Source organism: Oryzias latipes, chromosome 3 (assembly GCF_053564925.1).
Source record: "Oryzias latipes strain Hd-rR chromosome 3, Olatipes_Hd-rR_3.1".
Classification (NCBI taxonomy): domain Eukaryota; kingdom Metazoa; phylum Chordata; class Actinopteri; order Beloniformes; family Adrianichthyidae; genus Oryzias; species Oryzias latipes.
Window position 1 is genome coordinate 13,136,686 of NC_136239.1, and position 27,628 is coordinate 13,164,313.

General features: G+C 40.0%; 1 protein-coding gene across 50 annotated transcripts in view; it reads right to left on the bottom strand.

The window, feature by feature from the left end:
• madd (MAP-kinase activating death domain) overlaps window positions 1-27,628 on the bottom strand; it is a 65,690-nt gene that overhangs the window by 18,404 nt on the left and 19,658 nt on the right. For 4 of the 50 annotated variants that reach the window (XM_078945063.1, XM_023952620.2, XM_078945054.1 and 1 more), the window contains 25 exons: window positions 26,446-26,618; window positions 26,106-26,341; window positions 25,872-26,028; window positions 25,680-25,783; window positions 25,403-25,599; window positions 24,788-25,041; window positions 24,471-24,610; window positions 23,214-23,315; window positions 15,076-15,184; window positions 12,701-12,887; window positions 11,579-11,729; window positions 11,057-11,260; window positions 9,749-9,799; window positions 8,077-8,180; window positions 5,539-5,622; window positions 5,261-5,419; window positions 4,240-4,360; window positions 3,396-3,458; window positions 1,944-2,064; window positions 1,761-1,866; window positions 1,571-1,681; window positions 1,390-1,497; window positions 1,138-1,302; window positions 983-1,055; window positions 724-830 (listed from right to left, as the gene is read on the bottom strand). In XM_078945063.1, the coding sequence (XP_078801189.1) occupies window positions 724-830; window positions 983-1,055; window positions 1,138-1,302; window positions 1,390-1,497; window positions 1,571-1,681; window positions 1,761-1,866; window positions 1,944-2,064; window positions 3,396-3,458; window positions 4,240-4,360; window positions 5,261-5,419; window positions 5,539-5,622; window positions 8,077-8,180; window positions 9,749-9,799; window positions 11,057-11,260; window positions 11,579-11,729; window positions 12,701-12,887; window positions 15,076-15,184; window positions 23,214-23,315; window positions 24,471-24,610; window positions 24,788-25,041; window positions 25,403-25,599; window positions 25,680-25,783; window positions 25,872-26,028; window positions 26,106-26,341; window positions 26,446-26,618 (3,387 nt within the window). Of the gene's footprint in view, window positions 1-723; window positions 831-982; window positions 1,056-1,137; window positions 1,303-1,389; window positions 1,498-1,570; window positions 1,682-1,760; window positions 1,867-1,943; window positions 2,065-3,395; window positions 3,459-4,239; window positions 4,361-5,260; window positions 5,420-5,538; window positions 5,623-8,076; window positions 8,181-9,748; window positions 9,800-11,056; window positions 11,261-11,578; window positions 11,730-12,700; window positions 12,888-15,075; window positions 15,194-21,416; window positions 21,477-22,455; window positions 22,474-23,213; window positions 23,316-24,470; window positions 24,611-24,787; window positions 25,042-25,402; window positions 25,600-25,679; window positions 25,784-25,871; window positions 26,029-26,105; window positions 26,342-26,445; window positions 26,619-27,628 lie in introns of all 50 variants that reach the window. The other 46 variants (XM_078945059.1, XM_078945037.1, XM_078945051.1 and 43 more) reach the window with 22 other exon arrangements.

Genomic DNA, 27,628 nt, shown 5'->3' on the forward strand with positions numbered 1-27,628 from the left:
ATTATTATTAGTAAAACTAACTTTTGAAAGATCTTATAATTCAATAAGATAATCAATCAACCAAAAGAAATAGATGAACTCCGGCTATCACTGCCTGCGCAGAAGCAAGGACAACAAACGACGACGATGAAAAGGGTCCGGGTTTAGATGAAAAGTTGATTTTCTTTTGTCAATTATTAATGAAAAGTCTTTGCTTCAAGCCACCGTCTGTTACACACACACAGATCGACACATCTCCTCCTCCCACACAGTACATGAACATGAAGTCTGAGCACCACAGATGTCAGAGAAACACTTGTGTGGCAGGATGTGTCATCATTTTTGGAAAAGAAAAAAAAAATAAGCATGCGTGACAAAAACACATAAACCGGAACGACGACAACAACAAAACAGCAAAACAAAAAGAATAAAAAAGCAAATGCACAAATAAGGATTCTTCCTCTAAAGCAGAATCTTTTTGAATAAATGCTAGACGAGTTTGTGCTTTTTGTAAACAATTGATACATTAAATATCATCTGATGTTTCACAACATTAGAGGAAGACATTTCTCAATCTAAAGAAATGCTAGAAAGGCAAAAAATATTTAAAAATAATAAAACGAAAGGAGCAAACGGGTGGAAAAAAGAGGACAGGATGAGGTCTGAACCATCATGGGTGGACAGATTATCATGCCCTTTTGTGGGATGAGTGCCAGTTTCTCTGCTAAAGTACTGGCCTCTCACCTGGCTGTGCATGAATTTGAGGTTGATTCCCTCCAGCGTGACTTGAAGAAGTCCACCTTCCCCGGTCTTCATGTCCTGGACGGGGAACTCGCCGCCCAGTTCTGGACCTGATGGAAGAAAAGCTTCAAATTTGTCCCCTCCAACAACTTTTAGATTGATAAGAAATGTATTTTTGACTTTTTACCCAGCATTAATATAATAACATATAGGCATATATATAATAAATGCAAAGGATAAGCTTTGTATGCAAAGATCCCACCTGGTTTAATGCTTTGTTGCCTTGCTGCAGCTCTTTCCATGCTGTCCTTCACACAGTAGTAAAGTTCACGACACTGCAAGAAAAAAACAGACAAATTTGTAATAGAAACATCTCCCTCAAGTCTGACAAAAGTCCCAGCATGCATAGGGTCTCACCTTTTTGGTGTAAAACTTGTTGAGCTGGGTCTCTTGGCCGTTGCGTCTCCACAGACACAGCACCTTGGTCTTGGGACAGTAGGTCATGTTGATGAGCTTCTCGTACCACCAGCGCTCGTAAACGGTGCCGATGTTGCTGCGCAGGACGATGCAGTCGTCGCAGACCTGAAGGCAGAACGCAAAATGGAAACATGATCGCCCCTGCAGCCCCTTCTAGTAATAAAAAAAAAGGGGTTTTGAGATGGTTCACACCTCCATAAAAAATATGTCTCCTGTGGTGTCGGTGCCAGCATGGACAACAAAGGTTTGCTTCTTGATGTGGCGGCTTCCACTGGGCCTGGTAGACAGCTCACGGCCGTTCTACACACACAAAATGATAAATGACTAAACTAAATGTACGAATGATGCATTAAAAATGTAATCAAATATTTACCATGTTGGCCAGTTTGTCCAGTATTTCGTTGATCTCTTGGCTGTATGTGAGGCCTATGTGTGACTTGCCCATCAATCGCCTCACCTTCTTTCTGATGTCATTTTTATTCACCTAAAAACAGTGAATCCATTCAGGTGAGGTCAGAAACAAGAAGGCTATTCGGTTTCATGTGAAACTAAAACTCTCTTACTTTCAGCATTAACATGTAGGCGATCATGTTGTGCAGCAGCGTTGCAAGAAGCCTATCTTCGTCATCCTCCAGGCGCTTGCGGTCATGCTCTCCGAGCGACAAGTATCTGTGCAGAAACACAAGACGGTGCTAAGAATCTGGACGGGTTTTATGAAACAGTGGCGTGCTTCAGATGTGTCAAACCTTTCGATCATCTCCTGTGGCCCCTGGTCCATCCCCATGCCTTCACGCTCCAACATCACAGCATCTAAGTAGGCATCCTCCCAGAACTGCATCTGGTCCCAGAGGGTGGAGCGCTCCTTACCTGAAACCCCATGAGAAACAACAAAGAGCTCAGCAACAGCAGCACCATTTCAGCTCCTCCTATCCCAGCTGATTTGAAAATTCATCAAAGAGATAAATTAATGAACACATTTATGGACAAATAACTGAACTAAAAGGATAAAGGGGAGACAACAGCACTAATGGTTGATTTTCTCATTTCTCTTAAACTACGTTCACACCGCCCTGGGTCACGTGCCTTCAAGAAGCCACTTCCAATGTCCGTGTAAACGTGCGTGAACGCACATTTCAGACTTACGCGTTCCGAACTCTCTTGTTCACATGTAGTTACGTAAGTTTCTATGACTGTTTTCAGGCTCTATATTCAAAATGCGTGGCCATCGAACTAACGTTGCAAGTTAAACCAAGTTAAACTTTGACCAATCGGGTGCTCGGATTTGGTAGTGACGAGTGGATTGTGTCCCTATCAGTTCAAGGAAGTGCCAACTGTTTGTAAATTGATCATGGAGAAGATGGTTTGTGTCTGGCTGGAATTTTATGACACCAAGTCTTTTATATATTGGAATAGAGCTGTGAAAGAAAAAGTCTGGTGCAAAATTTGTGACCTTTGACACTTTGACATTTTGCACCACTCTCTTCCAGCAGTAGGTGGCGGACATGTGCTAGTAAACAGTAGAAAAAAGAAAAAAAAAGAAGCAGCCCTCCCTGCTTGTCCAGTGTGAACACCATGGGCTGAAGGCACATTAAATACCCGGTATGTGATAAAAATGAAGCTGCAGGCAGTTTCAAAGTCTCCAATAACAGACAAACATATACCTCACAGAGAAATGAAAGATATAAGCAGGACCAAAATTTAGTTGATAGGAAATTTCTTAAAGTGTGAGTATGGAATTAAACAAGGTAGTTTGGTAAAAGGGATGCTACAATTCTCAGTTTAAAACTGACCTGAATGTTATTCCATTGAACCAAATTGTGGGGAAAGTGTATCATTCCATGACTACTGCATTCCATTATGTTCATGTTGAAATGGTCAAATAATTGATTTAGTATTTATTGTTTTATTATATTACAGCTGGGTAAGTATAAGTCTTTTCTTTATTGTTCCTTGCTTATTCGCTTATTCAAAAAAGGATTTTTCTGCGTTTCTAGTTTGTTGTTGTTTCGTAATACATAACTCATATCAAACCAAAACAAAACTGTGACCCAAAGATCAAGGTTTGAACTGAATTGTGGGGAAAGTGAATTGTTGCATCCCTATTTACAAAAATAAAACCACAGAATTTCAACAGAGAGCCAGCTGAGCTGAACAAACACCAATGCACACAGGTCAAAAAGGCCAAAGGTCAGCCCTACTTAGAGAAAAGGTTTCCATTGCAGCATCCTCTAGTTGATCCCAGACGGAGCTCTTATCCCGCCCTGGAATAGTTCCCCATGAAGAGCAGCAGGAGGAAAGAAAAGCAGCAAGAGCAGGGGGGGGGTTAGGCAAAGAGGCACGTGGGTTTTATGGAACAAAACAAGAACAGGGCGAGCCCAGAGGCACACAGACACCAACAAACAGCAAGACTCAATCAATTTAGTAAAACATGAACATCGTTTTAGCCTCATCAGTTCCAAGTAAACAGTTTTAGTTTAGTGTGGAGAGGGAAGGAAGTTTCTTCATATTTTTATTTTACTTCTTGCTAAATATAAACAGCATTGGGGCATAATGCATAATGACAACCATTTTTTTATACAACCATAACTTTCAAATGCATTCCAGTTCAGCTCCATGCCTGTTCTACTCTTTAACTCTCATCTGCCTTAATTACATTTAATTCTTGTATTTTGCCAAACCTCTTCTACACAGTGATGAATACGACCTTTAAGTGCGTTCAAGTCAGAGTAAACATACATGAACCTTAGCTTCTGACTAGATGAACTCATTTTCTGAGTCATAGCTCACTACACGTCTGATTGCACTTTTTTTTATGATTATCTAAAAGTGTAGTTTGTATCATCATAAATCCAACAAACCTGGTGATACTTTTCAAATGCAAGATCAATTAGGTTATAAGGTTTTTTTTCTCATTCCAACAACCGTCAGTGTGAGTAAAGCAAAGCAGATCATTGACAGAGACAGAAGAAGTAGGTGTTTTGCAGAACACACGGGCGCCGTCTGACTATGCAAAGGGGTTTGGAAGGACGGAGCGGTGCCTACCCAGCAGGCCTTCACAAAGGTAAATCCTCATGCTGATGTCCTCCATGGGTTGTGTTGGTGGCCCTTTAACCACCGCAGGCCCGTGGTCTTTAGCACCAGGTTTCAGAGTGTGGGTCCTTCCCTGTGGAATCAGAGCAAAGCCTGTTTGCACTTCAACAGCTTGAACCAAGGATTACAAATATGCCTGGAGCTGTTAAGGAAAAGACAATACCGGCCATGGAGGAGATTCAGGATTTTAAAAGTGTTTTTTTTGCCCCATTATCTCCAAAACCCAGACGGTTTGTTTTTCTTCACAAGATTTTCTTTTTTGACAAAACTAAAATGGCAGAATTTAGGAACATAAATCTCCCCTCTCTAAAGTTATGAGCTCCAAATTGTTTTTAGATACCAGCAGGATACTTTCTGGTGGTCTGAACCATTAAGTGGCATCCTAATAAGATTTCTTTCTCTTTTATTTTTAAATGTTGTGAGTCCAATGTAACAGAACCAGGCTGCTCATTCTGAAAGGCTGAATGGGTCTGGAAGGGTGGAACAAAAAAAAACAGAATAAGAAAATGGACAGGGGGTTGAAGGTGCCTCTGTCCTTAACGCCCTTTTATGTTGAACAAGAAGAAAGATGAAGAGAACCTAGAAAGAGATCTTTCGATATCTGTGGCATTTATCAACATAGAAAAATTACAGACTCATTTTATGATTGAGTCATGTTCACCTGATTTTTCAACAATATTTGCAAAGAAGTTTGTTTCATAGTTTTTGATAACCATCTACTCACGAGGTAAGTCTACACTACAAAGTGTGAAGAAAAAGCAGAAAAGTTTGCATGTGTGCCTGAGCTGATGGACACACGCTTGAAGAATGGCCTGATTGGTTTGTTATTCAATTCTCATCTATTCCAGCCTAATTTATTGCATTTCTTATAGGTTGCTTACCCCTACTGTGGTGATATCAGCATTGATTTGAAGCGGTTTTACTTTCAAGCCCCTGTGGGTGACCCCAAAACTTTTCAGAAGGGATAACTTACAAACACAGAGCTCGTGGCTGGATTGGTTTCAATCTCACTGTCAGACAGCGTCCCCCTAGACTGAGCCAAATGAGGAGCGGTTCTTCCTCCGAGCCCGTCTCCGGCTGTGCTGCTCAGGTCACTGTCAGCTCCCAGAGTCTCTCCAGAGCTGTTGCTTATCTGCAAATGAAACAATCAGGGTAAGAACAACAGACAGGGGGACGTTTGACACGTCTACAACAGACATGACACAGATTATAATTTGTTCAAACAGGCCGTCCGGGTTGGTCGTGCCCTACCACTGTGCTAGCCTCTGAGTCCTGGCTGGTGCTTCTCGTCAGGATTGGCGGTTCTGAGCTGGTTACTGATTCTGTGTCACTCTTCTGTAAAGCCAAAGAAAGGGGGAGACAAACGTCAAAGGAGCGCATCGGTAGGGGACAACAAAACCAAACCCTTGATACTGTCACTACAAGAAGAATCAACAGCTGCAGCCTAAATACAAACAACTGAAGCCACACAAAGCCAGACGCTGGAGATCAGATTGAGACTTGTGTTGTGTTCCCACCAAATTTGATACGCGTGTCAAATTTGCATCTGCCGCCTTTCTTTTCATCTGCGTCAAATTTGCTGCTTATGCTCGTCTATAAATGTGTTCATGAACTTGACATTCCTGACGTGTGTGGGAGGAGCTACAGTCAAAAGTTTTTAGCCTCATTGTCTTCAGCAATGAGGCTAAAAAGAAGAAGACACGGATGATGTTGAGAGATCAGGTTTGTCTATTTGGAAGAGCTCTACAAAAGCATTGGTAATCACATCTCCCACATCTCACGTTTGAGTTTATGAGCTCACTCAGAAACTCTCAGTATGGTGAGGTTCACCATCTACTACAGGAGCAGCATCTGTATGACGGCGCTTTTAGAAGTACTGCCGTTACATTGAGACCCAGACTTGCTCTCCCGCATTAGTCCGATGAGGGAAAAAATAAAATAATGATAAAGTTAAAGGAACTTTGATTATTTTTGTGTTTAAAAGAGAAAAGAAAGGTATCATCAAGACAATTATTAGATTCTCTCTCAAGATGGTTTTGGACTCCACCCGCTGATGGCATCATTGAATATGAACCAAAGCTGGGTCACTGATTGGTTGATGCAATGCATCTTCCTTGCCAAGTTCAGATACTTGAACGCTGGACAGGCCTCTACGCCCAAAACACACTGCTGCCAGATTGCGTCTGAACATTGACTTACCATTGAAACTGGATGGCCCTGACGCGTGAATCGCATTCAGTGTGAAAGCAGCTTTATATCTTCTAATAAGTAGCTCCCATCAAACTGTGAACCGTTTTTTAAGTTTTTCCTGAAAAATATTTCCAAACAAGCTCAGACTCCTTTTGGCTCCACTGTCATGAACTTCAACTTTTAACATGTAAACATAGAGATTGAGGTGTAGTTTCTACATCCCTTATTTGTCATTTCTGTGGTTTCGGATTAAAAAGTAACGTATTACTGTTATTTAATTACTTTTGTTAGTAACACAAGAACGTAACAAATAACAGTTCACATTTCAGTAATTAGTTACGATTACTGGACTATAGAAACTCTCACTTAGGTTTTGTGGGCTCCGACATTTTCTCTTGGTTAAATGAAACGAAAGTTAATTTAAAAAAATGGAATTACTGGTGCAAACACGTGCGCTCAGGTTTGGGGATCGGTTAAAGTACAGACATGCCCTCACTGCTGCAGTCACGTTGCTTTCCAAACTGGCTCAAAGATGAGACAAAAAGAGATGCTGCAAGGACTCCTCTCCTCCCTGAGGAGCAGCAGGTGAGCAGCAGAGCAGAGACCCGCCCCCAGTACTGATGCGTTAGTTGTGAATGAAACGACTCTAAAGTCGGCTCTTTGGTGTGAAAGACAAGAGCCAACTCTTTCCTGGGAGTCGTCATTTTCTAAAATAATGAACCCTTTCTTACTTTGTTTTTCTCTCTAAGCTGCATATGACTGCATCTCTGGTCAATATGAGTTAGCATTCCATGCGCTCCGCAGGGGGGGTGGGGGGTAGTTTGGTAGACTCACAGCAGTGCAGAATTGTGGACAAAATGCAGACGTAGATAGAAATGTGAAACTAATTGTAATAGAAAAACCAAAGTCAGAGAAAATTAACATTGAGGCAATAAATAGTTCTTTGTGTTTTCAAGAGAAAGGCTTCATTTCAGATGTGATGAATATTGGCGGAACAAGTTCATCTCACTTTGAAAAATGTGTTGAAACTTCTGAATTCTAATGAAGCCAGGTTGTGTCTGAAACCAGGTTTCTACTTTGCACGAGGTCATTACTTTAAAAATAAAGTTAAATAAAAGACAAGAGGATTTAGTTTATGCAAACTGTTTTTCCCTTGATAATCTGTATGTAAGAGGAGAAAAAGTAAAGTAACGAGTAGTGAGATACTTTTTAAATAAGTAAAGTATTTTAATTTTGATCCAGTAACTATGTGAAGTAATTTAGTGATTTTTAGAAGTAATTTAGCCAGCTCTGGTTTAGACTTTAGATGAACAGGATGATCCACTCCTGAAGGATTATAAGGATGAAGGATATAAGACAGCATGTTTCTATACATTCTGTCTAATATTAATGATCAAATCTAATAATTATCAAAACATGTTTCATATAATCCTTTTTTATTCTGCCTTTATGCCTGAAAACTTTAAATCTATCTTGCTGTGTCATCTGCATGACTTTGTATTAAATCTTGAAACAGAAAGTTTTAGGTTTTAGATAAATATAATTTTTTTTCACATGACAACAGAACCGAGATAATGAGATGATAACCCATCCACAAACCTGGGATCCTGACGCGACACTGAGTCCACTGTCTGCACTGATCTGGGATTTCTTCTCCTCTGCATCAGCCGCCTGTGGACGGTGCTGCTTTGCTCCTTCTGCCCCTAAAAAATAAGCCTCATTCTCAGCCTGTTTTTATGAAAATCCACACTTAACCTTCTTACCTTAGAGCTGCCCCTGAACCAGCACATCACAGAAGCACAGACAGTAAGAATATAATCCTTTAACAGTGAATTAAGCCTGATCAAAGCAAAGCACACTGTGAATAAGTAGCTTAGAGATGTTTGGGAAATCATTTGGATGTCAAAGACTCTAGCACCATTAGCTCAAAGTACAGGAACAATACTACCTTTGTTATTTTTGCAAACAAGAACACTATTTCTATGACATGTGTTGACAGTTTTTTTCTTTTTTACAGAAAATATCAAGAGGCAAGCACAGTGCAGCAAAACTGGAAAACATTACAAAATCAAAGCAAAACTGCAGGGGCGCAGCAGTAAATCTCAAGTCAGTGCTGCAAATGTGGCTCAAGTTACACAAAGAATGACAAAACAGACACAGGCAGTTAGGCATGCACACAAAGTGATGGACGGTAAAGGAGACATTTTCTCTTTTGAGTGGGAACTGTTCTTCATCACCTCTCTAGGTGGAAACGTGGTGACGCATATATATATATATGCATGTTTCATTTTTTGTGGCATTTACCTTTGGCAAAAAAATAAATACATTTAAAAAATAAGTAAGTCCCTTTAAAATCTGGAGGGAAAAAAGTTTTTTTTTTTAAACGGCGACAAGGCAGCAGGGGTACATTTCAGCTCATTTCAATACAAGGGTGCAAGGGAATGAAAGTTTACATTTTTTAAGTTCCCTGTCCAAAACACCTCATTGCAATTAAGTTATGTGTTATCAATGTGTGAAAAAGGATGCTAAATTTATTCTTATGACAACTAAAAACAAAACCTTTACATTTAAGACCCACACCGATCATCACATCGGGGTTCCTACTGAACTTTAAATATGACTATGCCTTTTTTTAGCCTAAATCAGTAATTTATTCAAAATTCACCTCTTGAGTTGTGGGTGGGACCAATAGAGTGGAGTGTATTTTTTAGATCACACAAAAGCTATTTTTCAGATGAAAATCTGCTACTGATTTACAACAATTTGAATAAAGAAATACTTAGAAATGCAATTTTGAACCAAATTTGCTTTATCTATGTTCTCCATCATGCGAAAAATGCCACAAGAACATGTTAAAAACACCCAGAACACAATTTTCATCGAAGTGGGTCTTTAAAGTGTATCTTTATGAGTGTCCAATTCACAGTCCAAAGTTATACCAAAATAAACACATTTCAGTCTATTTATTATGTAGGGATCATGTCTGGTAAGCAGCTTCATATGCTTATCTGAGGAAACAGTTGTGGCTCTAACCAGCATAAATATTTCACATATTGCTTGTAGTTGAAATCAGATTATTGTTTATAAATGTCAGATATGGACTCGGACTTGAGTATATAAGCTTTTTAGGACAATTGTTTTGTTTTCTGCATAAATATGGAATCAGGTTTGAAAGGACAAAGAGATTAAGGGGGTGGAAAAAAAGGTCAGCAGGTTAACACCCCAAGAAATCTTCTGTTTCTCTCTTTTTCTGGTGTGTGCAGTCTCTTACTCTGTGGTTTTTCCATAGCTTTTTGCTTATCCTGGTGCTTGCTCCACAATTCTACCCAAGATGCATTGCAAGCAAGGAGAGAAAGACAGAGAAAGAATCAGAGAGCTGGTTGAAAAAGCATGTATGGGGTGGGTGAGCATTAAAATCAAAACAAAGCCAAAAGAAACACTGAGAAAACTGTCATTACTCAAAAAGGGTGGTTTGTAATGCTTGCATGTAGCTTTGCTTTGAGCCTGAACAAAACACCTCTATTGGATCCAGGTTTGAGTAACAGCTACTAAGGTAACATTACAACACACCAAGCGCTCCTGGTTCTGAGTCCTGGAGAACCACACAATAGTGTCCGAATAAGCTTCTTTTGAATCGGGCAAACCATTCCATGGCTTATGTTTGTCTGGCTCTCCAGAACTGGCAAAAAGAGAGAGCTGATATGGAAAAAAGCATGAGATGGGGTTGAAAGGCCAAAAGAAATTGGCCAGTGAGTGAAATTGAGCTATTGCAGAAGCCAGGATGCAAGTTTTTTAAAGCATTCTGTAGAATTGAAGGTGCAACTTTTAACAGGTAGATTGAAGGGTGCAGGTAGGAGAGGTGTGAGGGCGGTCTTATTTAGGCGGTCCCCTGTAAACAGACCCAGAACAATTTATGGAAGATTAGTAACGACAGGATTACAGATTTTCTGCTCAAGCCAGTTCTTTAGAAATCACCGGCAAAAGTACAAACTTTGCAGGGAGAAACATGTTTCTTTGCTGGGACTGTTTACTGGGGAGTGGTGCTTCCACCCTCCATGCTGAGAGCAAAAGGAGCTGCCATTTTCTTGCAGAAACCTGCAGCGAAGGCACAGACGTACACCGATCTGACCATCGATGCGCATACCTCGGGTTTCCTTTGTCCACTACAGCAGATTTTTACGTTGGAAGAACAAAACAAAGACATGCATTCAAGGTGCTAAGAGGCCGACAACAAGAGGCAACCTGACAAATGCTGAAGGGACACAAACGCGCAATCCAGGCTGAGGGGCAGAGTTATATTCCATACACTTTATTCATAGCCAATTTAAAAGGAAATTGGTTGGATTTTTTTAACTTCAATATGTTTTTCAGTTTTGAGAAATAAAAGACAGCATTTTTACTTAAAGTGTGTGGAATATAACAGCATCTGTGCAAATCTGTTAAGGACAGGTGAAGGGTTTTCTTTGAGACGACTGGAAGAAGGTTGCTAGTTGAAAGTCAATAAGCTTATAGAGGGAGGGAGGGGGGGGGGGGGGGGGCATTCAGAGCACATGCAACCGGACCGGAGTGGTGTACACACCAATAGAGGCAATAAAGTTCTCCTCGTTCAGACTCCGCGTATCAAAATGGCGGGCTCCTTTGACCGTTGTGTGGTGAGGCAGCTGCAGGTGGGGAATGTTCAGGAGGCCCTGAGGTCTGGCCGTCTCCATACGACCAGAAGGACTCTCTTTACTTCCCGGGCTGCCAGCACTGTCTGTGGGGCTTCGCTTGCGCTTTTCTGGGTCTATCAAGTTCCCAAAAATTAAGCGGCCAAACACACAGTTCATCAGAATTACAGACAAAAAAAAATATATGGTTGGAGATTCATACAGAAGGAGGATTAATAAAATCAGGCAAAGCGAATTCCAGATTTAGCTATTAGTTTAGGGAGTCAAGATCTAACATGCAGCACAACTAATAATGAAAACAATGCAAAGACACAGACAAGTGTTAGCCCAACAGCAACAGTTCTAAGGTTTTCCAGCTAAACGTCTAAAATTCCCCTTCAGAATAAAATCAACTGATTGAAACAAGAACATTGTCCATCGATGTATAGCTTTACCTTTGGTTTGATAATGTGTGCGCGCTATTTCTAGAAGGCTGAAAACACTGGCCATTCCTCCAAGGCCTGCGTTGGTGTAGGATTGTTCCAAACTGGAAACTGTGCACTTCAAGATGTCCAGCATCCCCTTGTAGACCTTTCTGCTCACCTCCTGGGAATAAAACACGGCTGTAAGCTTCCATGACATGACTTTATCATACCTTCTAAACAGCAGACAGCTGCTTTAACCGTCCTGATTCACTGCAGAACATGTTCAGTAAACCCTTTAACACCGAAGCTTTAGCTCCAGGGTTGACATTCTTTCGACTACCTTCTAAACAGCAGACAGCTGCTTTAACCGTCCTGATTCACTGCAGAACATGTTCAGTAAACCCTTTAACACCGAAGCTTTAGCTCCAGGGTTGACATTCTTTCGACTACTGTAACTTTTTCCTCCATGTGTTTTTTAGGTGAGAGCTCCGCCTTTAAAGGGTTAAAGTCCCGCTCCGATCGTCTTTTGATCTAATTAAAAAGTGTTCCCAGTGGTCTTAACTATGATTATACCAATCTTAGCCAAAACAAAAATGCCTGTGTCGTTTTCTAGGACAGTTTCTGCAGAGCGGCAGAGCTGTTGCCAGGACCGTTGGGGTGGAGTAAGCCCTAACCCACTTCCTGTCATCCATCTGTTTAAAGTCTGTTCTGCTAGTTTACAGTTTTGAGCCAGATGTCAGCTCAGACGGGTGTATTTGTCTGCAAGTGGATGCATCAGAATGGAGAAGAGCCGGGAGCTTGTGGCCCGCCCATTGTATTTTTTTTTTTGTATTTTCTATGTCACACCTTTTTCAAACAACTTTTTTTTTATCTGCTTCTAAATTGCAACGATTTGAATAGAGAAATACTTAGCATTGTAATTTTAAGCTTAATTTTTTAAAATGTCCTCAATCATCAGAAAAATGTTAACATGCTTGAGATTAGCTTAAACATGGTAAAAACAAAACACACTTTTTACTGCGTGGGTATTTAAACACTGGAATGCATCATTTGGACAGCCTTTGCCAATGAAGAAACCATCTAGACAACATTTTGATTCCAATTCAAATTGTCAATATTGACAATTTTGTTACCAAACAAATAAAGCCTTACCACGTCACGTATGATCTCCTGCCGGGCGTCTTCTTCTGACTGCACAGCTCGGTTGAGTTTACTTAGAACAAAGACACGGAGCTGCTCGTTCTCCAACAATCGACGCACTTTCTTCATGTTGAGCCAGCCAACGCCCTGACCGTCAAGGACACTCTGTACCACTTCCTTTAGGAACTGCTGGTTCTCACTGAATCACAATAACACATTTTGATTCAACAGTGAAGTGTCGGGTAAATATATTATACTTTGATCAACATCATAACTTACAAATAAAACACAAAAGTTACCCCCATATTTTTCAGAGTATAAGTTGCATTTTCTGGGTTTTTGTTTTTCATAGTTTGGTTGACTGGTGTGACTGGTGGTGTGACTTCTACTCAGTTGCAACTTATGCGCTTTAAGGAAAAGAAACACACAGCAACAACTGCTACAGGTCACTGTACGTGTGGGATCAGTATTTGTTATTGACAGTAATGCAGCGGAAGAAGTGTCGCTCAGTCGTACGCCGGGCTTGGTGGAATTGTTCCTAAGTGAAATAGAGGATGAAGAATTCAATAGATTAAGTCATTTACAGAGGTATAAAGAGTTTAGTTGACTTGTTAGCATCATCTTTATGCTATGCGGGGTTATCTGAATAATGTTGTGCTAATACACTAGACTCCTTCCATGTTTCATAGAGCTAAATAATTAGGGTGTAATAATTGATCGATTAATGGATTATTTAATTTATATTCCTACGATCAAACCAGATCAATCTGTATGAGGCAAGTTATATTACTGACACATATCTGAAAATGCCACCACGCAGCGACTTAGACTCTAGTTTTTTAGAAAATTTGGCAGGTGGCGCTGTGGCAAGATTTGTGATTGGGAAAGAAAAAGTTGACATTTTATGGTGACTGGAGGAAGCTCGGTGGCAGTCTAGTGACAGGACTGTTGGGGTGGAGTAAGCCCTCACCCGTCATCCATCTGCCTGTCACTGGTCTGCCAGCGACAGGTGGATGGATTGCAGGAAGGCAGATAATTCATGAGAGGGTCTTTGAGGGCCCCAAAATCATTGAACTCCCGTTTTGGGCACTGGGGCTTTCCCCTTGCTGGGTTTCTTGGGAGGCATGGTGTCCAGAAGTTACAATGTGTGCCGCTTTTTATATACACCCGGGCAACCAGGCGGCGATATGAATGGCCGCCGTCCAGAGACATTTACACATTGTTCTATCAGAGCTGATCCTGAACCATGGATTTCGTCGTAATGCGCCTGACTCCCGCCATCTACATTCATGACCAGGCAAAGAGGTATTTAAAAGATCGGGCAGTGTCAATGCCCCCCCAATGGGTGGTGGCAGTTGTATTTGTGACTGTAGCTTTATTGGCCTAATCTATTATAAAATCATTTCAAAATAGAATCAATTAATTACATCAATATTTAAAAATACCTTTTGGATCGAGGCACGGTAGGTTTATTTTAGTATAACCTACAAACGAACAAGTGCATCACATTGGAAAAAACGTGATGTCAGTAAAAAATGATTAGTCCCATCAATCCAGTCCAATGTGTGTTTGAATTTCGCAGACATGTTAGAGATATTTATTTTGGTTATGTTAAACAAACAAACTTAAAAAAAAAAACATCAACATAAGCATTGACACTGAACAATGTCAACATAAACATTGAAAAAAAACAAAACATTAAACAAAATTAACCGAAAAAGGTGTTGGGTGAAGCCAAGGCTTATTTCCCCAACCCTGAATACAAACATCACATCTACCTACAAATTGTTAGAACCTTAAATAAGAAAAGAAAAAGGAAGAGGAGAAAACAAGAAACAAAACAAACACTTCTCAAAATTACCTCACAACCACCAGAGTTTCTCAGTCCAGAAGGTATTTTTGATATATTTTAAATTTATACATTTTCTTAAACTGAAATATGGAGCTTGCATTCTTCAGATCGTTAGATAATAAATTTCACATGTTGACCCCCTGAACAAAAATACTATTCCTTAATGCATTCTGACAACTTTCTTTTCAAACATATCTTTACCCCGAAAATCATAATTATTAACTTTTATTTCAAACACATTTAGTATTTTGGCAGGTACACATTGTTTTTTAACTTTAAAAATAAAAATTCCAGTAATAAGATCAACTAAATCCAAAAATGTAATTGCCCTTAATTGTGACCATACAGTGTGGTTGAATGTGCTAATAATGTTCTTGTTGGATTATTTTGAAGTGGAAAAACAGCACTGGGCTGAACTTTAGGAAAATCAAACTCATGGATTTGCCGTTATACTCCAGAGCAACTTATAGTCCAAATAATACTGTAACTTTTCATATTCCGAGACAAAAACTGTGCATTTTAAGACATTCTCTACCTTGTGTTGTTGACTCGACCCTGAGGCGATGGTGATTCTCTCTTCACTGTTGGACTGTGTTTAATCACTGAAGATTTCTGGTCCACAAGCGCTCGGGGAGCACGTGCACCTGGAGGAACTGACAAAATACTGTTTCTGAACCCAAAAGATAAAACAAAACTATGAACTCACCAACAAAAACAGCAAACAACAGTATAAGCGGAGTGGATTATCCAATAAAAAGGGAAATTGGTTCACAGGAGCTGTAACTCAGGAGGAGAAACTATTTTGAAAATGCTGCCTTTTTTTAAACCACGACACAAATAGGAAAGAAAGGATCTCTGTGGAGGGGACAGATGTTGTATTCAATCGGTTAAAGGTTATCTAGTGCCAACCAAACAAATAACTGAAGCAGCAACTATTTATTGTTGCAATACAGGAGCTGAAGAACAAACTAAGAGGCCCCCTTTGCTCACACAGACTTAGAGACACACACAGAGGAGTCTGAACGGTTCTTTTAGCAATGGCGTTACACATTAGTGGTATGGAAAAGGTCAGAAGGATAATGCAAACAGCACTACATCAATGACACCATGCGTGACAAAAACAATCGAGTGGATGGATGCTTTGCACAAAAGTGTTGTAACAATGAAGTGAGAAGATTTTCTTTAGAAACTCCAATGGTGCTTGAGGTTAGCTTAATCTTTAAAAAGCTATGATATTAACATTTCTAATGTGTGTGGGCAGGTTTATTTTCTCATCAGGCTCATAAGCCAATGTATTTTACATTTGGAGTTTGGTAACTTGAAGTCTCCATGAAACTAAACTTCCTAGACCTGCTTTAGGCAAAAGAAAAAATCATCAGCACATCAGGTTTGTTTCATCAAATGGTTTCATCAGTCCGTGTTAGAAAATAGTCTGCTTTTAGGGGGGGAAATTGGTGAGTCATGTGAAGCTTCAATTTGAAGTTGCACATTTTGTAGTCTAAAGAAGGGCTACCCAACTTAGGTCCTCAAGATCTACCACCTTGCATGTTTTCCAGTTCATCTTGTAGTTGGTCACCTGGATCAGGCGTGTTCAATCAACCCAAATAAGGAGACACTCATGTCAGCTAATAATCATAATTCATTCATTCATCTCCTTCCGTTTGTCCATTTCTGGGTCACGGGGCTGCCAGAGCCAATCCTGGCCACTTGTGGGGGAAGAGAGGGGGTCACCCTGGACAGGTCGCCAGTCTGTCGCAGGCTAGAGTGTCCACAATCACACCCCCACACACTCTCACATTCACACCAAGGGACAATTTAGATGAACCAATTAACCTATGAAGCATGTTTGTGGAAAGTGGGAGGAAGCCGGAGTCCCCGGAGAAAACTCACGCATGCACGGAACATGCAAACTCCACACAGAAAGGTCCCCTATCGATGTTCTGGTTCAGGTCCCCCAGCCGGGACTTGAACTGGGGGCCTTCTCAGCGCTAACCACTGCGCCACAGTGCAGCCAATAATCATCATGCATAATGCAATGCAAAGAAAACTGAGAAACAGGAAAGGTGGTAGATCTCAAGGATCAGAATTGGGCAGTCCTGCCTCAATGTTTATTAGTGACTGCAACCTCCTTAAACACATACATGCCGTGATCAGCATGAAGTACAGTATATCTCATATCTGTCTGAGAAAAAGAGTATAAAGTGTGTATCGAGTTTTACAACCTTAAAATAGCCATAATCCTACTATCGCCATAAACGAGAGAACGCTGTATTACAAAAACAACATCAAAAGAATGACGATGTTTGTACTGGACTGTAAGATTATAATGACAACTACAGAGAAAAAACAACAACACGTGGTTAACATGTAAAATCTTGATATTAAGAGATAATGAAATATCAGTATGCGAAAATATAAATGCATTTTTGCATGTTTTCATGAGATATAAAGTTACAAAGAGGGAATAGTTTCCATCTCTTAAAAAAGCATACTTTGCCATTTTGTTTCAGTCCTGTGTATATCATTTTAAAAGTAAAAAATGTGAACAATGACTGTAAAACAGATGGTTATTAAAATTTTTAAAGGGGTTTTGACCCATTTAAAAAGAAAAAATATGGAAAAACAGTGAGTCGTTCCAAGGAGCTGATATCCCTGACAGTCAATTTTGTTAAACAACAACATGGCTCGGAATTATCTAGACAGAGGCGAAGGAATATCAACTCTACATTTCTGCTTTCAATCAAATGAACATTTAACACAAACTCCAGCTCCCTTCTGGATGCAGATTCAGGTTTTGATTGGAAAATAAAACAACTGCTTTTAGACAAATTAGACCTCAGTTTTAAATTTAAATATTTTCTTGTGCAAGTAGGAAAACATTCTCGTTCCCTTGATAAAAACAGAAGCAATTCTTTTCTTCTTTGCTTTGATGCTGCTGACCCAAAATAAAACTGTAGGGTGGATTCCATTGTCTAAAACACATCTGTAATTTTTTTTTATTACTGCAAAAAACAAAATCAAATTTTCCTTAAGAAATACAATCTGCTTTGACTCTTTTTGAAAACATTACTGTTGGGTCTTTTGTATACATTTCCCTTCCTCATCCTTTTTTTCTCCCATGAAATATGAAATGGGTTTGATGTGTTGCAGCTAGAGCTGTGACGGTGTGGGATTTTTAATCACCGCGGTGAATCATCAGTAATCGCGGTGTCGCACTGCCGAACACAAAATTCCCCGGCGGCCGCGTCGCAGATGAATACAATAGAAATGAATAATTACAACACAGTATTCTTTATTAGCAAATAAAAGTAACAACTAACTAACTAACTATATAGGTATTGTAGAATGAGTATGTGCTGAAACCAGTGTGTCAGCGCCCTGCGTGTGTAGGAGGAAGGAGGAGCGCGTGCAGTGCAAAAGTGTTGGGGGTGTGTGTTCATGTTTGGTGTTACAGAGTGAAGGAGAACAGTAATAAAAGAAGGTTTCCCCCAGAAGAACGGTTATTGATTCTTTATTATTATTATTATTAACCCGCTCTGGAGTAGAGCTGTGACGGTGTGGGATTTTTGATCACCGCGGTGATGAAGCAGCATGAGTCGCGGTGTCTGAACTTCTGCGACACCCCCCCACCCCAAACACAAAATTCTCCGGCGGGCGGTCACATACGCACCCAACTTGTAATGGGAAGGAATACAATGGGAATTCCTCCAGAAGCCCTTGAAGTTTGACACAGGTCTCGCAGAAAAAGTAAATTATGAGCAAAGATGAATATGTTTATTATAGTTTAAATCATTATTTTTACATCAGATGAAAAAGTTGTCCACTCAGTTTGTTGTTCATCTCTGATAGACCCAACAACTCTGGTTGTCCTGAAAGTCTGAGGCTACGTACACACTGTCCTCGTTTAATACACATTAAAGCACCCAAGTCTACGTATATGTGAGTAAATGCAAGTTTCGGGCTTCCGCATTCATAACTCTTGTATTCATCTGCAGCTAAGCCTACCATTTTCAACCTCAACACACAAAACATGCAGCCATTAAACGCGCGTAGAAAGTTAAACCAGGTCAAATTTTGAATGGTATAAATGATGGCCCTTTTCATTCACAGAAGTGCCAACCGTAAATTGATCATGAAGGAGAAATTAATAATTGTGCTGTTTGCTCGGCGAGAATTATTTGACACAATGTCTTGTATATATTGGAACAGAGCTGTGAGAGAAAAAGCATGAAGCAAAATTCACAAAACTTGCACCACTTCTACATTTTACACCAGGCCTCTTCCAACTGCAGTAGTAGTAGAAAAAGATCAACAGGAAGAAGCTCCTCTCTGCTTGTCCAGTATGAATACCATGGGCTAAGCGCACGTTCAAGAAAGTACGTTTAAGACACTATGCCGAGGGCGGTGTGAATGTAGTGAGAGGTGGTGAAAAGGGGGGGTAGGAGTTCAGACTCCTGTGGTGCACCTGTGCTGCTAATAACTAAGGGTGTATTCAGACTGGGGAAATCCTTAGTTCTGGATCCAGTCCTGAGTCTTGTGTTTGATCTGTATTCAGACTGTCACCATTTTATCTGAATAATGGTTAGAAACTACAGCAACACAACAACAAAAAGTAAAGAAAATGAGTGGCAGTACTGAGAAAAGAAGCAAAATATGGAACCATTTGACTTATTTTGGTAGTAAAAGAAGGAAAATAATTACAGGAAAATAATTCCATATAAAACGAGCTCCACAACAAACCTGTACAGACACCTAAGAGAATCTTCTCCAGAACAGGGCAGATCAATACAGAAGAAACCAGATCAGCTCCTCAAAGTTGAGACATTTGATATTTCTAAATGCCAAACTTTTTTGGCTTGCACATTTAAATTCTTACTCCGGATTGTGGTTCCAGTGTTTGGTGTTGATTCGCTTCAAATTACGTAGTTTAAAGGGAGAAATATAAAACTGTACATAGTTAAAAGTTGAATTGTAAACAGCTGGTTTGGTTTTATCATTTATTTTTTACATTTTATCTTGAAGGAATAAATAGCAACATACATATTATACACTTATATGAATAAAAACAAATTTTTTACATTATTCGTTTTGTGCCTAATATTATTGTTGATAATAAATTTAATAAAGCAACAAAAAAACCTAAACAGCTGTTTAGGAGCGCGAAAGAGGCTCTTCTTAGTGAGCCAATCCGAAACAGCCAATCTCTAAGAAGAGCCGGGATTTTAACAACAATGAACCCACAATGGCAACAATGTTGGGACTGTTTATAAAGCCTGGGTAAAGTGCTGCACCTATTCTGTTCAAATCGTACATCAAACAGCTCGACCAGTGACAGACTGTCAATGTGCTTGACAAGTGAGTCCTCGTTTCCATCGGTCACGTCATTTACAGTCTACTCGAATCACTACTGAGAGTTAAAATAAAAAAATAAATAAAAATTGATGCTGTCTCGAAAAGTAAGTGTCAAGCTGGAAATCTATAGGGGAAAGAGGAACAATGTGCATTGAACTCCATTGTGTAGAGATAATAAGACACTCGTACAGGACCAGACCGGATTATTTTCTGCCCTGGCTGTATTCCCAATGTTCTGGCTGGGTCTTGTCAGTGTTCAAAGCGTATCCATTTTATTAGGATCAGTTATATTCCCAAATATGACTCATGGAGAAGAAGTTTAACTTCCATTTCTCTCTCTCTGCAAAACTCCTGCCCTACAGCCACAAGCTGTTCTTTCCTCTTAATCTAGGTACTTTGGAAGTGTCCAATAGCTGCTAGAAAATAAAGGATAATGTTCACTACAAGAAGCCGTTAAAACAAACCAAACTCCCAAATTTGTTGCACTGCAATGACCTAGGTAATTGGCAGTGGGATTACCTCCTTGCCATCACATGTTATGTGCCATAAGGTGTGAATAGAAGTGTCTTCAGCCAAGACAAAATATTTTCTATTATATGCCTAGTTCCTCCTTCCTCTCCTTCAGGGAATAAAGTCAGAGACAAAATACTTGGGTGTCACTTACACCCACAGAGTTCAGTGGAAGCCAAAAGAACTATGTGGAGGTGGTTGAAAAAAGCAATAGAAACCCAGTCGGGGTCCTGAGAGGTGTACAGTTCCTTGGTGTTGACCGAACAAACAAAACAGCTTTGACATTTACGTCTGTGGAGAAAACACTATCGGTACTTCATGATGTCCATATACATCCACAAAAAACATCATGAAAAATGTTTAGTTATCAGTAATGGCCACAGTTCTCAAACTCTTCTCTGGAATGTAAATCTTGAAGACAAGATCCAAATAATAGCATTTTCAGAAAAGGTGATCAGTACAAACCACTGAAAATGTCATAATTGAGGATATTTCCAATCTTCGTGTTTAAATGGTGTTTTATTGCCTGCAGTCACTGCTCATTGTTTACCGCACAGATATACAATATTATCAAACCTCATTTTGTACCATGTCAGAAATTGAAAGATGCAAAAAGCATGCAAGTAGATTGGTTCAGTCTTTTTCTTTTGTACTCTGCATTTTACAATTCTTAGTTTACTGCTTTACCAATGTCCTCACATTGAAGTGATTCAGTGTTTTCCACAGTTTATTTTTCCTAGAATTGCCATTATATGTATACTATATAGAGAGAGCATACAGTATTATGTATGAATCATAAATGTAATACAATAAAATTAAAAACTTAAAGTCAAAAAAGAAGGAAGGAGAATGGCCACTGATTACAAAAATGAGATGTAATGGCAAAATGTTCCACTGGATCTTAGACGGCAGACAAAAGGACATAACCAAAGACAGACAAAGGAGATGCTGGGAGATGTAATTGACTGGCTTGGAGAAGCATGCAGCTCACTCAATAAAAGGGGCAGAACCCACCTTCTCCGCTGCCCGGCCCGGCCTCTGTAATTATCTCCATTAGAGAATTTAGACCAAACACTGCACACAAAACCCAAACATAACCAGTCTGAACATCAACCCAAAAAAACAAAAACAGCCATGCACACTCGAGACAGACGGTGCAAAACCAAAATGAAAGACAGTTGGAAATGTAGAATAAAGGCAGAGAGTAGACAAAAAATTGTTTCGATGAAGGTAACAGAACCTGCAATGCTACGTTCACACCAGGCACTGTGTGATGGGCGTTCAAGAACGCAATTTTAGCGAGTTCTTGAACGCGCGTTATTGAATGTTGTGTTCACAACAGGCTGCTACCCGATACTGTGCATCTATATTTGGAAGAGCCTTGGTGTGAAATGTCCAAGCGGCGCATGTCTCATGAATGCTGCTCCAGGCTTTTTCTTTCACAGCTCTACTCCAATATATGAAAGACTTATTGTCGTACGATTCGGCCCGGGAACAAACCACAATTACTAATTTCTCCTCCATGATCAATTTTCAAATGGTTGGGACTTGAAAGAGACACCATCTATTCATCACTACCAAAACAGAGTTCCTGATTGGTCAAAGTTCAACTTGGTTTAACTTTCAATGCGCGTTTAATGGCAGCACGTTTTGTACGTAGAGCCTGAAAATTGACTTAAACACTTGCGTAGTTAGAGGAACCTCTAAATAAACACGGCAAAAGGTGAGAGTGAGGAAACAAAAGGGGGATTATTCCAAACACTAAGAGGAGATTTTTCTGTGAGCATCAATAAGTGAGACTTTTAACATCTCTCTACCCCAAATTACGGGGTGTTCACAGAAGAAATCTTGAATATGAACACGTGCAGCAAAAAGACTCCCAAACACACATATTGGGACAGCTAAAAGACACAGGGGTTAAAAGAAGATACACATGAACATGAAATGTGTATCCTCTAATTTAGTGCTACGATAAGAAACTAAGTGCTATCCAGGCACAGGCCACTTCAACAGGCAGGGACAAAAACCAACTACCACACCAGATGAAACATACCCGGGCTGTCAGGGGAATCTGGACAACAAAGACAGAACAGATCTTATTCAGAGAAACAGAACATGTTCTATGGCACCTATTCCACTGGAAAAGAGCTATTGAGCTGGTCCACAATGCTTCAATTTCTTTATCTTTTCTTTCTTAGTGCAAATGAAAATCCAACCTCAATAAAACTCAATTATTTGCTAAAAATGTACAAGTAAAGAAAAGCAGATACATGTCTAAGAAAAAAACCTCTAAACGTTTTGAACTTTTTCTGTTTTTTTAAAGGTGGATTTTCCTGTTAAATCTGGAGAGTTAAAGTGACATTCTCAATAATTCTTCTTTAAATAGTGCCATATATTACTGGCAATCAAGAGGAAGGTAAGTCAAGTTGTAAAAAAAAACTGTTCTACAAACCTGCGTGTTCCATTTCTTCCTCAACATCAAAATGAAAGTATTCTATTACACGCCAAAAATGTATTTATAACATAAACAAAAAGTGAAAGAAAGTAGAAAAGAATAAAACAGTAAATTTAGTATAAATAGCATATGTTCAAAAAGTCTTGCTGACCAAAATAGTTTTATAAATCTATTTTTAAAAATTATTAATTGAAAAGCATAGAATGGGATTTATTCAAATAGAATTAAAAGAAAGAACATGATAAACAGATGGTATTTTTTTATACAAGCAGGAAGAATTTTTCCACTGACATGGAAAAAATAAATTTCATAAACAAAAACATGTGGAGAGTGAACAGATTAGCTGTTTTCCCTACCTTTCAGACTGGGGAAGGGTGTTGCCTTCTCCCTCGCTCCCTTGTTGGGAAGGGCAAGATTAGACAGGCTGAAACTGGTGCCGTGGTTCTTGTATAGATTGCCTGTTAAAGGGATTTTGTTACCTTTAATAAAGATACACAAGACATTAAAGCTACACGTAGCATTTAGCGGGCCCGAGCATGTGCGACTGCCTGGCACGGGCAACCACCCCGCGAGCAACGCCCCGCTCGAGCCGTTTGTTGTCGCTCTTTCTTGTCCATTCTAGAGCTGCAAGCTACTGTTAAAATGACAGCAGCCTGTGGGGGGTATAATCTGTTGGCGTTAAGGACAGAGACCTCTGCATATATTATGAAAAAAAAATCTTAAACTGAAGCCTCGTTTAGACCTGCTCATTTTCTCATCAAGAAGAAGAAGGCATTTTCAGATTGAGAAACAAGCAATGATGATAATTGCCATCACTGTCCCTAAGGATGAGAAAAATTGAACTCATCAAATTTCCACTACAATGTCTAGACAAGTGTCAGCTATGTCTGATAACTTGGCCAATTAGCTGGACCAGGATTTTGCATAGTGCAGGTGGTTTAGCATCCAGTGTGACAAGTCTGTGGACAGCAGCAGTACAGCATAGCTTTTGGTTTCCACAAGAGAAGAACTGCTGAAACATCTGCCCTTACAGACAACTACAAGAGAAGTTGAAATTTATAACACTGTGAAGGAATTTTTCGTGCAGAAGAAAGTACCATTAGTAAAGCTAGTAGCAGTGACTGCACTACATGCTCGGGCCCTAATAATAAACCTAACAGATACAATAGGGTCCTTGCACTACGTGCTCGGGCCCTAAATGTGATGTTTGCATTTGATTTCATGAAATAATGATCTTTTCATTTGGAGTCCAGTGGACACCTGCCTGTATAATGTTGGTAAGGCTGCCATCAAACAGCTGTTTTCTTAACTATGCACAATGTGCATGCAATTACTGTTTTTTGGATCATCAACTGTCAATTTTTTAGTTAACATTCTTTCTTTCTAAAAGTCTAATCTTTTGGACTTAACTTGATTAACTCGTTACCCCGTGAGACAATTGTTTGTTATATGAACAAACCTAAAAAAAAATAATTTACTTTTAAAAGTGTGAATCCATCGTGTTGCAGAGTGCACTAAAGTTATATTCTACACAAACTGGTGCAGTAACTTTGATATTCACATACCTGGGACTTTTTTTAAATGGCTGATAATTAGAAAGAAACAAGTCTTACTGGCAAACGACATAAGTCCTCCAAATCCATCATTGCTGCTGTTGGAAATGGTGGAGTTTGGTGAGCTGTTGTGCGAGTCTCCCTCTCCGTCTGACTCTCCAGGAAGCCTCAGGCTACTGGGACGTAAAGGTCGCTGTGCCCTTCAAACGTAAAAGAGGCCAAAGTCAGAAGATTCATAACAAAAGAAAAAAAAAAAAACATTTCTATATTAGGCATGTGCTGTCACTGCACCACACAAGACGCATGTTACTGCAAACTCCAATGACCGATCAGAGAGCAAATATGACAATTTTATGGTTTGATTAAGTTTTCCATACTTGTTGCCATTAAGGTTCTGGACAAATCGAGGGGTGTAGGATTCTACTTGCTCCTCTGCATCAGGATCATCTTCCGATGGGAATCCGTACTGAGGCTCAAAGTAGGGGTTATCATACTCTTGCTTTTTGTTGGCCGAGTCGATCAGACCAGCATCTGCCACAGGTCGGACGAACTGCTCCCCACTCAGTCCAGGGACGGGGTTCTGTACAGCTGCAGTTGCAGATGCTTCGATTTCAGGTACCTCCCCAAGTTCCTGATAGAATGACAACATGTGATGGACAAGAACTGTGTAGATGTGTCCAATGATCAAACAGAATAATATCTGAGGTCAATTCCCAAAAACTAAGACCTCTTATCAAGCTAGGCATAAAACATGCTTTTAGACCAGGGATCTGCAACCTTCAACATTTGGAGACCAGCCTAAGTCATTTGCGTTAATCTCTCACTGAGTACAAGGCAGTTGGAGCCACAACATTCTTTTTTTACCCATCAGAAAATTAACACAATGAGCCAGGGAATGGGAATAAATGAGCCAGGTTGCAAAACCCTTGGGTTAGACCAACAAAACATTTTTCGCTTTTTATTTTTGGAGCATTATTTGAAATTTTACTAACATGGTTGACTCCCTGGATGATTGTGCTAGGACTTGAGCTTGCAGTTGTGCTTGAGCTTGAGCGAAGGGGTTGTCCATCAGATGGCTCGGCAGCTCCATCTCCACCAAGTAGACCTTCAGTGGTACGACCATCTCTCAAGTCTTGAAACTCAACCTCGCTGGCATCTCCCAGTGCAGCATGGGTGGGTGGATCTAAGTCTTGGAGATGATAATTATATGATATTCTGCCCAAAAAAGTGGTAGTAAAAAATTTGCTAGAAAAAAGAAAAAAAACTTACTTGGTGTGTCTCCCTGGATGTCCCCTTGAATCATCTCACTCACCAGGTCTCCAAGTGAGGAATAGGAAGAGCTGGAGCCATCATATCCATCACTATCACTACCACTGTGACACATCGAATTCATCTTACCATCAAGCACCAACAAAGCATCTTTGTGCAAAAATTATCAGAAAATGACACCACAGCCATTACCTGTCTGTGGGGTCAGAATCGTTGGCTTCCTCCTCCAAGGGAGCGGCCATTGCCTCGACTAGCTGGGAGCCCCCATCATAGACTCTGTATACTACAGACTGCAGTTGGTGAGCATACCACTTTGGCTTGTCTCCAATTAAAGAGGGATCAAAAACATCTACAACAGAGGAAACAAATGTACATTTAGAGACAGCACATGAAAATTCCTTTACTGCTCTCTCAAATGTGTCTTACTGTTATGTATCCTCTGAAATGCCAGGTTGGTGGGACTAAGAGCCCACTCCCCATAGAACTCCACTGCCTGGGTGTGAGAAAGTTTTTCTGCAAAGGGAGAGCGCCTCGGCCGAGAAGCAAGAAAAGACGTGGACTGAAAAGCGACCACCGGTCGAGGGAAAAGACGTAAGGTGCGAGTGTGCATCTGGAAGCCCTGGAGAACGTTTGGTGAATTGAAGAACCGCACCATGGCAACCCTGAAAATACAATGTTTTTATTTAATTTTATTCACGTTAAACTCAATATTGTCAAAAATAGATATAAAACGTGTCGACCCATTACACTGACTGTTCCAACTCACCTGGTGGCTACATCCACAGAATCAACGTCATTGCCATAAATGAGAGGGTTGAATTCCGTAGAAGAAGGCGAAGCCTTGTCTCGTCCAGGCGGGAGCAGGGACAGGTCTTGTCCTTCCTGGAACTTCTCCAAGTTCAGAATAGGTTGCGTGTTCAAGCTCATGCTGGCCAAGGCCTACAAGGCACAAAGGCCACAAATGACAAACGTAGCAGAGGATTTCCAGTCAAAAAAGAGCAATGCGAGTTACCACCCCCACTATTGGCATCAACATTATGTAAACAGATATAATTTACATTTAAAAAAATCCCTAGTATGGATTCATCTGATTGGTCAGTGGTCCCCAACCCTTTTCAGGCCACAGACCAGTTTAATGTTAGAGAATATTTTCACAGATTGGTGAACTGGGCGTCCGATTTTTTTTTTCTAGCTTCCAGTTTCCCTTAAATTATGAGGATAAAGTTTATCTTCATCTTCTGTAAAATATCTGCAATTGGTTTAAATTATATTTGTTCCCTAGGTTAGTGTAGATACCATTTAAATGTGATACAGATTTTCCCATAAAACCCACAACTGTCAAAGTGGAAGCTAAGAAAAATATGATGCCAACCTCAACCTCATCCGCCTTTTAAGGTTCGACAAATACAAAAAGTAATAGAGTAATAAATGTTAAATCACCGAGCAACTATATTAGCAGCATCCTTGTAACATTAGAAAGCAAATTTCTGAATATTATTATTGTGTATGGGAACAACTGTCACATATAGACATAGTAAAGACTGGTGGCTTTGGTCTGTTAAATTCAGATTTCTATTCGTTACTGACTCTTTTCTGCGAAAACAAACTTCATAAATACGTTTGTTTTTGTTAACTTTGCTAGCTTGGGAGCTTTAATTTAGCGGTGTTTTATATTCTCTGTGGCCGAGTATTTACTGTCCAGTACATCAGGAATCTCCAACCTTTCCAACGCCACGAACCGGTATAACGTCACACAAAATTTTCACGCATCGGTCTTTAAGATGTAGGCGGGAGATTACTGTGCATTACTAAGATGACGGCGGACCAGAAACATGACAAGACGAACTCTGAGCTTTTATTTTGATACGCATAACTTTGTACATCACACCGGGGTCATCATCCTCTCCCATTCCAACACTCATGGTGCAAAAAAGAACTACTGTCTATTA